Consider the following 9,252-nt stretch of genomic DNA (forward strand, 5'->3'; position numbering starts at 1 on the left):
AATCATACATAGACCACATTGGCCTGAACTTGTGAAGACCTTTGGACAGGAACATTAGCTAATCAGTGATAGGCAACAGTAGGAGTATGCATGTCACGCCACCAATAGAATCTATGCCCCAATGCCTGAGCCAATAAGAGAATGGAAACTATGTAAGACAACAAGATTCGTAAAGTGGAGTGATGACGTTATGTAAGGATAAGACTGTATAAATGCCAAGTACTAAGAATGAAGAGTTAGTTCTTCCATGTAATTGCTCAGCTTTGTTACTCTCTGTAATAAAGTATTTTTGAATTCACAAACTCTGGTATCTGAGAAGTATTTGATTCAATATTTTCCACAACACTGTCCACTCCGCGGACCTGGAGTGGGCCCATTCCTCCAGGCTTGCCTGCCACCCGGGCTCCAGTTGGACCCTGGCCTTTGTGTGACAATGCTTTTGGTGGCCTACTATGGTTCCAGATGTCGCAGCGTTTGTCGCCGCTTGCACGGTCTGTGCTCAGAACAAGACTCCCCGGCAAGCTCGGGCTGGTCTTATTTAACCACTGCCTGTCCCTCACCATCCCTGGTCCCACATATCCCTGGATTGTGTCACGGGTCTCCCCCCATCTGAGGGCAACACTGCCATCCTGACTGTGGTCGACCGGTTTTCCAAAGCCGCCCACTTCATTCTTCTTCCCAAACTACCCTTGGCCAAGAAGATGGCCCAGCTCATGGTGCAGGACGTCTTCCGGATCCCTGGACTGCCCACGTGGACATGGTCTCCAACCGAGGTCCTCAGTTCTGGAAGGCCTTCTGCACCCTCATTGGGTCATCGGCCAGCCTGTCCTCTGGGTTCCACACCCAGTCCAACGGGCCTATCGCCCTTGGAGTGTTCCCTGGGGTATCAGCTCCCGCTCTTCCCCGAGTAGGAAGAAGAGGTCGGCATACCTTCTGCCCAGATGTTTTCCCGCCGCTGTCGTCATACCTGGAGGAGAGCCTGGTCAGCCCTCCTCAAGACCACCTGCAGGTATTCATGACAAGCAGATCGCCATCGGACCCCGGCTCCCTGGTATCATCTCGGGCAGAAGGTATGGCTATTCAACCAGGATCTGCCCCTCCGGGTGGAATCCCGCATTCTCTCACCCCGGTTTATCGGCCCGTTTCCCATCTCCAAAATTATTAGCCCCTCTGCTGTTCGTCTTCTGTTGCCCCGTACCGTTTGCATACATCCCACCTTTCATGTGTCCAGAGTTAAACCCATGGCTCACAGCCCTTTGTCTCCTGTCCCCGCCAGGGACATCCTGGACCCAGGCCTCATTTCGGATTTCCAACGCCGACACCCCGGTCAACCAGGTATGCAACCAGGTATGCGCCCTAGGGGGGGTACTGTCACACCCTGATCTGTTTCACCTGTCTTTGTGATTGTCTCCACCCCCCTCCAGGTGTCACCCATCTTCCCCATTATCCCCTGTGTATTTATACCTGTGTACTTTGTTTGTCTGTTGCCAGTTCGTTTTGTTTCTACAAGCCTACCATTGTTTTCCCCTCCGTTCCTGTCTCTTGATTGTTCCTGTTTTCTAGTTTTCCCGGTGTTGACCTTATCTGCCTGCCCTGACCCTGAGCCTGCCTGCCGTCCTGTACCTTTGCCCCCCCTATCTGGATTACTGACCTCTGCTGACCCTGAGCCTGCCTGCCTTCCTGTACCTTTGCCCAACCTTACTGGATTACTGGTGATGTAAATGCACCTTCAAGAGCGAGGTAATTGATATTACAGAACAATGGTTTAGAATCTGAAGGGTTGGCCCAAACAATTTGGCTGGGATTCATTCTAGTGCTGTGAAAGCGTCTTGCCCGCTGCGCACTGAACTTCCTCCAATGCACCTTTGAAATTTCCCTGATGGCACACAGGCTCTGCATCATTTCACATGGGTACATTTCTGTTTTCAAATGTCAAGAATCTAGGCTTACTGTACAGCAGCATCTTGTACGCACTGCCAATCTAGACTTAAAGGGGCAGTTTGGGATTTTGCTTCAGCCCAGCGGCAACCCCGATACTTAAACTGGAGGATGGGACTGTATACTGTAAGTGTAACAGATTTCAAATGTAGAGTAATGGATACAAGGGCTGACAGTCAATGAGAGCAACATGACAGCTTTTGCCATATTCTGAAGCTATACATTGTTTGTTTACGAAGACATTGTTAAGCCGATCATAACCCCCCCAAAAAATTTTTTTTACTCTGTTGTTTTTAAATCAAAAATCAAATCAAACTTTGTCACAAAAAAAAACAACATTTTTACAAAAAAGCACACGTAGCCTACATATTAATACATACACACAAACAATCTTGGTCAAATAAGAGTTAGTGAGGACAAGGACACAGCAGGCAAGGTCAGAGTTTCTCAACCTATTTGTACCAGGGACCTGAACGCTATCCCGCTGGGCACAAACTGGTTATATCAACATTGTTTCCACATCAGTTCAACAAACATTTTATGTGATAATGTTGAATCTACATAGAAATCTGATTGGATTTGCAAAAAGTCATCCACATAAGGACTTTCATTTATTTTCTTTTGTTTTTTTCATGCAACTTTTTACTTTTAGGCTACTACGCTGTGCCTTTGAGGGGAAAGGGTAGCCTGGTCCCAGATCTGTTTGTGTTGTTTTGCCAACTATGTTCAGAGGTAGTCATAGAGAATGAGTGGCAAAATGTGGTTTAGGGGGTATGACTTTGAAATTCCACAGTAAATTAAAGTAATTTTACTAATGAATATGCCTTAGATATACTTTAATGAGATTTGGACTAATGGCTTACTTTATCCACACCTTACCTCATTATTCCAATATAGCTTTTGTTTAGGATCCACTGCTGGATTCCTGCCAGCCTGCCACTGTGAAATGAACGCTATTGTACCAATTATAAAATGGATAACAAACAACCTTTGAATATAGCCTAGTGGGTAAGAGTGTTGGGCTAGTAACCGAAAAGGCTGCTGGTTTGAATCCCCTAGCCAACTAGGTAATAAAAATGTTGGTTAAAAGTTGGGTGAAAAAAATCTGAAGTTGCCTTACGTTGACACCTTTTTGCAAATCCAATCAGTTTCCCACATTGTTTCAACGTCATCAGATTACAATATTTGGTTGAAATTACATGCGAACAACTTTAATGCAAAAAGTTTTTGCCCAGTGGGAGGTGCTTTTATATGCTTCCCTTATTATGGACTGACCCACTGGAAAATATACAGGGTCGGGTTCACTAGGCACGAAACTGAAAAAAAACTGTTTGAAACTGGGAGGTATTATATGAGCTGGTTTTGCTACAGTGTGCCCTAATGAATATGACCCAGGTTTGCTTTATCTTTTCTTTAGCTCAGTGTAGCCTAGCCTGATGCATTAGCCTTGCAGCGCCACAATCCCATTAGGGAACTTGATATACCAGTCTTCCATCTACAAATCTAGCTTGGCCGAGAGCCTCTTAGCTTCACCCGGGGAGACATCCAGTCCAGGAAAAACAACATTGAGACTGTTTAAGGAATAAGGACAGACATGGAGCTCAATCTGGCCATGGCCATGTAAGTGCATCTCAGTTCAAGGTGAAAAGGCCTACGTTACAGCTTTGACGTGGATTACGACATGTTGTGCAATTTACAGTCAAATCAATGTCAAAATGTTTTGTATAGCATATGAGGTCCCTAGCTTGGGTATCTAGCCTACCTGACTGTTTCAGCATTCAGACACATTACATTGCCTTGACAGCAGCTAATGGGGCTCCATAATAAATACAAATACCAATTCCAGAAAACAACTTCAAAATGTGTGTGTGACCACCGGATATAAATGACTATCAACATTGTTGTTCTATGGCTGGCCTAGGTTGTATTCATTAGGGCATAATGTATTTGACGTAGTAAAGTGTTTTACAACAGAAAATTAAAACAAGCCTTTCTTATTGGACAAGTTCAGGCAGTCCCTCCCTGTTTCAATCTGTTTTGTTCCCTTTGGTGCCCAATGAAAATGACCCAGGCTGGTTGTGAAAGGCCTGGCATTCACTCACCTAATTGACTTCTCTGTTATGTTAAGATGTTCTGTTCTGAGAAGATTTGCGGGCATCAAGCTGGGAACCCCTTTAAGGACAATTGCTTTCGATGTGAAATGCTTACATGGCAGTAATGAATGTCCTCTGGCATAATCCATGGACCATTGGTTATGGACGATTCCTTCATAGTGATTGGTTGATCAGCAGCTCCATGGTTCCACAGTGAAAGACTGTGAAGAATTAACCACAGGATGAGAATCACATACTGAGGGACTTTACCAGACAAATTAGCTTGGTCTGAGGGGCTTTGTGTTTTCTATTGATTCAATTGCTGTGCTGTCATGACAGTCTTGACAGCTTATAAATAGAATCAGTAGAAAGAATGAGATGGGGTGGTACAGCCTCATTAAATAGTATTTTCAGTCTATCATGGGTACTAGATTGAGTTTTATTTGTTTTAATGAATTCCATTTCAGATTAATTAAAGCATTTGGGGAGTTGTATGATCATTTGAATTGAGGAGAGAGTGTCTAGGTCGGCATTACCTTGAATAATGTTCAGGACAAGCTGACATGAGGGTATATACAGGGACTATATGCTAGGGTACCATATGTTTTTATCAATTCACAACCCTTGGGGCCTGGGGAAACCTGTCTGACATAATTCCTGTTCTAAAGCTGCTCCAAGTCACCTGACTGGAACATTAGTGAAGCCTCTGTGTCCAACCTCTTATCAGTTCAAGTGCTTTCATGATCGAGTCCTTCCTAATTACTGACACCAACTCGGGAGCCCCTCCTGTTTGTTAATGACCTCTTTTAGTAGGCCTACTGCAGAGACTCAGCACCAAGGAGTTTCAGAACAGAGGACAGCGCTCCCCAACCACCTGCCTGCCAACATGGGACAGACGCACCACACGGAGCAGAATGACCCGGAGATCGATGTCAAGGCGCTCCAGGACATGTACAAAAAGTTTGTGACGGAGTGCCCGAGCGGTGTTTTATTTATCCACGAGTTCAAGCGTTTTTTTGGCGTCGACCCAACTGGGGAAGTCTCTGAGTATGCAGAGAGCATGTTTCGAGCTTTTGACAAGAATGGGGTGAGATAGCCTATTGTATGCTGTATGTTTCTGAGTTTTGCAGTTTTCTATATCCTTGCAAATGAACACGGGCACCGTTTTTCTAAGTTTAGGGGAAAAAACGATTGTTTTCAATTTGTCTATGTCTTTTCAGGATAACACCATTGATTTTCTGGAGTTTGTGGCAGCCTTGAATCTGGTTTTCCGGGGGGACTTGGAGCACAAATTACGCTGGTCATTTAAAGTATACGACAAGGACGGCAACGGCTATGTAGATAGGACAGAACTGCGAGCTATTATTGATGTAAGCACCCAGTGAAGGTCGCCCGAGGATTCCACAAGGTCACTACGGTGTCTAGTGATTCAATTATCCAAGGGTCTTATGGGAGTGTCTTCTTCAGTGGTGATAAATAAGCCGATGTAGACAATCAGTTTATCAGTTAAAACTTTCTGTTCAGATGGCTAACTTTTAACAATTCTGATGAGCCAATTCTGTGTGTGTGTATGTGTGTGTGTAGGCTACTTTTGGCATGAGGTGTGGTTTAAATTACAAATCTAAAACAACTTTGATGTGTAAAAACATTAAGTGTGAATGCACACCTACAAACAGGTGCTATTGATTTAAGTTAGGCCTAACAATAGTAAAGGTTTTTAGGCCCTCTTACTTTGTGAGTGATCTTGGCCCAAATAATTTATAACCATAGACTGTATGTATTGGTTACACACTGTTGCTTCTTAATTTCCCCCCTAGAGTATATATCGATTAAAGAAGACATCCAAGAGAGAGCAGGAGGGTATGCAGCTGTCGGTGAATGAAGTGTGTGAAAGAATACTGAAGACTGTGGATGTGGACAATGACGGTAGGTGCATACTCAGTCTGAATGTTTACATTATGTGCAGTATTGGGGGCAAATTCAGCAGAGCCCAATGTTGTGGAACAAACAGATAGATATGTTTTGAAATCCCTCTTGTTTTCTTCTACATGTAGTCATGTCAGCTCTATTCATGACATGTTTATCTGCAACGTTCCACAACGTTTTCCTACTGAACGTGGCCCTGGTCTGCTTGTCCATGTGTGCTGTAGGCCTGCACAGAAACTTCCAGTCTGTCTGTCTGCCTTGTTTTCTGGACAACCTTTCTGTTGTGATGGCCCATACAGGTCACATCACCCTGGAGGAGTTCATCAAGGGGGCCCAGGGAGACCCATGGATCATGAACATGCTCCAACTGGACATGAACCCTTATGGCTGGGTGCTGGAACAGAGAAGGAAGAGCGCACACTTTTAAAATGACTGGAAAGACAAAAGCATCTTCATTTAACATTTTTCTTTCTTTTTTCCCCCTTTTCTTTCTTAAACTAAATTAGGTTCCAAATCAATTGCACATAATAGGAAAAAACCCATTGCAGATTCATTCAGATTGTTTAAGCTAGTTTTAATTATAAGGACAGGAATGGTTGTGTCGATTACCTTCCATAAATTCCATGAGATGAACAGCTTGTTCATTCTGAGTGAACCTGCAGTGCAGTTTTTCTTTATCTGTAGGTGATTTAATTGGGGCCTTAAAACAATGTCAGTTCCACTTTAACTACTTTGCAGATATGAAACAAACAGACAATCATAATATCAATACAAAATATAAAATTCCCAGATCATGCTACAAAACCAACTTAATAAGAAGTTTTAAAAATAGGTTCTATTTCACTCAAAATTCCATGACATACAGTAAGGCATTGTTGGGAGAATAGATGGATGCAGTTCAATGCATGAATAATATAATTCACCAATACATTGCATTCGGAAAGTATTCAGACCTTGACTTTTTCCACATTTTGTTACGTTACAGCCTTATTCTAAAATTGATTAAATCGTTTTTTTCCCTCATCAATCTACACACAATACCCCATAATGACAAAGCAAAAACAGGTTTTTAGAAATGTTAGCAAATGTATTAAAATACAAAAAATGAAATATAACATTTACATAAGTATTCAGACCTTTACTCAGTACTTTGTTGAAGCACCTTTGGCACCTTTGAAGCTACAAGCTTCGCACACCTGTATTTGGCAAGTTTATCCCATTCTTCTATGCAGATCCTCTCAAGCTCTGTCAGGTTGGAATAAGGAGCAGAGCTGCACAGCTATTTTCAGGTCTCTCCAGAAATGTTAGATTGGGTTCAAGTCCGAGCTCTGACTGGGCCACTCAAGGAAATTCAGACACTTGTCCCGAAGCCACTCCCGCATTGTCTTGGCTTTGTGCTTAGGGTCCTTGTCCTGTTGGAAGGTGAACCTTCACCCCAGTCTGAGGTCTTGAGCACTCTGGAAAAGGTGTTCATCAAGGATCTCTCTGTACTTTGCTCCGTTCATCTTTCCTGCAATCCTGACTAGTCTCCCAGTCCCTGCCGCTGAAAAACATCCCCACAGCATGATGCTGCCACCACCATGCTTCACCTTAGGGATGGTGCCAGGTTTCCTCCAGACGTGACGCTTGGCATTCAGGCTAAAGAGTTCAATCTTGGTTTCGTCAGACCAGAGAATCTTGTTTCTCATGGTCTGAGAGTCCTTTAGGTGCCTTTTGGCAAACTCCAAGCGGGCTGTCATGTGTCTTTTACTGAGGAGAGGCTTCCATCTGGCCACTCTACCATAAAGGCCTGATTGGTGAAGTGTTGCAGAGATGGTTGTCCTTCTGGAAGGTTCTCACATCTCCACAGAGGAGCTCTGAAGCTCTGTCAGAGTGACCATCGGGTTCTTTGTCACCTCCCTGACCAAGGCCCTTTTCCCCCGATTGCTCACTTTGGCTGGGCGGCCAGCTCTAGGAAGAGTCTTTGTGGTTCCAAACTTCTTCCATATAAGAATGATGGAGAACACTGTGTTCTTGGGGACCATCAATGCTGCAGGCATGTTTTTATACCCCAGATCTGTGCATCGACACAATCATGTCTCGGAGCTCTACGGACAATTCCTTATATAGACAGGTGTGTGTCTTTCAAATCATGTCCAATCAATTGAATTTACCACATGTGGGATCCAATCAAGTTGTAGAAACATTTCAAGGATGATCAATGTAAACAGGCTGCACCTGAGCTCAAATTCGAGTCTTATAGCAAAGGGTCTGAATACCTGTTTTCACTTTGTCATTATGGGGTATTGTGTGTAGATTGATGAGGATTTTTTAAAAATGTAATACATTTTAGAATAAGGCTGTAACGAAACAAAATGTGGAAAAAGTTAAGGGGTCTGAATAATTTCAATATGCACTGTACATTTCTTGGTAGTCCAAAAAATATTGCTATCAAGTTGTAAATCACAGTTGGCCTGGTACATTGTTTGCTGCCTCCACTTAAATCGGGATGCATTGTTTCAGTTTCAATGACTCAATATTTTGGGATGAAATGGGACGAATGTAACTATGGCTGGGAATGTCAATACAATCAAACTTGCAAGGGCAATGATCACAAGATTTTAGCTCATCTCGCTCTGGCTAGTATTAGTTGTTTATCTTGTGGTTGTTGATGTGCATAACTGAAGGTGTCACGTTCTGACCTAGGAGAGCTGTGTTTTCTCTGTTTAGTTAGGTCAGGGTGTGATAGGTGGGTAGACATTCTATGTTTTGTTTTCTATGTTTTGGCCGGGTATGGTTTCCAATCAGAGGCAGCTGTCTCTCGTTGTCTCTGATTGGAAGCCATACTTAGGCAGCCTGTTTTTCCCTGTGTTTTTGTGGGATCTTGTTTTTGTGCAGCTGTGTGTGAGCAGCCCCAGAACGTCACATTTGTTTCAGTTTCACCTGTTTATTGTTTTGTTCAAGTTCACAAATAAAATATGTGGAACTTCCGGCACACTGCGCCTTGGCTAATTTATGACAGGGAATTCGAAGACAGCACTCGTGACAGAAGATCCCACCAAAAGAAAGCCAAGCAGCGTGCGCTCACCAGGAAGACGAGCGGGACCAAGCAGTGTGGGTCAGAGGACTGGACCTGGGAAGAGATCCTGGATGGGGCAGGACCTTGGACAAGGCCAGGAGAGTATCGCCGCCCACCGGAGGAGATAGAGGCAGCGAAGGCGGAACGGCGATACTGGGAAGAACGGCTAAGAGAGCTACAGGAGCCCGAGAGGCAGCGGCAAAAAAAAAATTGGGGGGGGCACACGGGTAGATTGGC

The 9,252-nt window shown here is 43.9% G+C and overlaps 1 protein-coding gene across 4 annotated transcripts; it reads left to right on the forward strand.

Moving 5' to 3' along the window:
- The first annotated feature begins 234 nt into the window (after nt 1-234).
- Nucleotides 235-8,931, forward strand: LOC106593804 (guanylyl cyclase-activating protein 2). Of its 4 annotated transcripts, none has more exons than XM_045689485.2 (7): nt 235-1,070; nt 1,277-1,347; nt 1,564-1,740; nt 4,842-5,118; nt 5,252-5,401; nt 5,849-5,957; nt 6,257-8,931. In XM_045689485.2, the coding sequence occupies exons 4-7, from the start codon at nt 4,918-4,920 to the stop codon at nt 6,382-6,384; spliced, it is 588 nt and encodes a 195-aa protein (XP_045545441.1). In that variant the 5' UTR covers nt 235-1,070; nt 1,277-1,347; nt 1,564-1,740; nt 4,842-4,917; the 3' UTR covers nt 6,385-8,931. The 4 variants fall into 4 exon arrangements, with proteins under 4 accessions (XP_045545441.1, XP_045545443.1, XP_045545440.1 ...); XM_045689487.2 differs by having other exon boundaries at nt 1,277-1,335; XM_045689484.2 differs by having other exon boundaries at nt 1,564-5,118.
- Nucleotides 8,932-9,252: the final 321 nt, after the last annotated feature.

This window comes from Salmo salar, chromosome 11, assembly GCF_965601325.2.
Source record: "Salmo salar chromosome 11, fSalSal1, whole genome shotgun sequence".
NCBI lineage: Eukaryota > Metazoa > Chordata > Actinopteri > Salmoniformes > Salmonidae > Salmo > Salmo salar.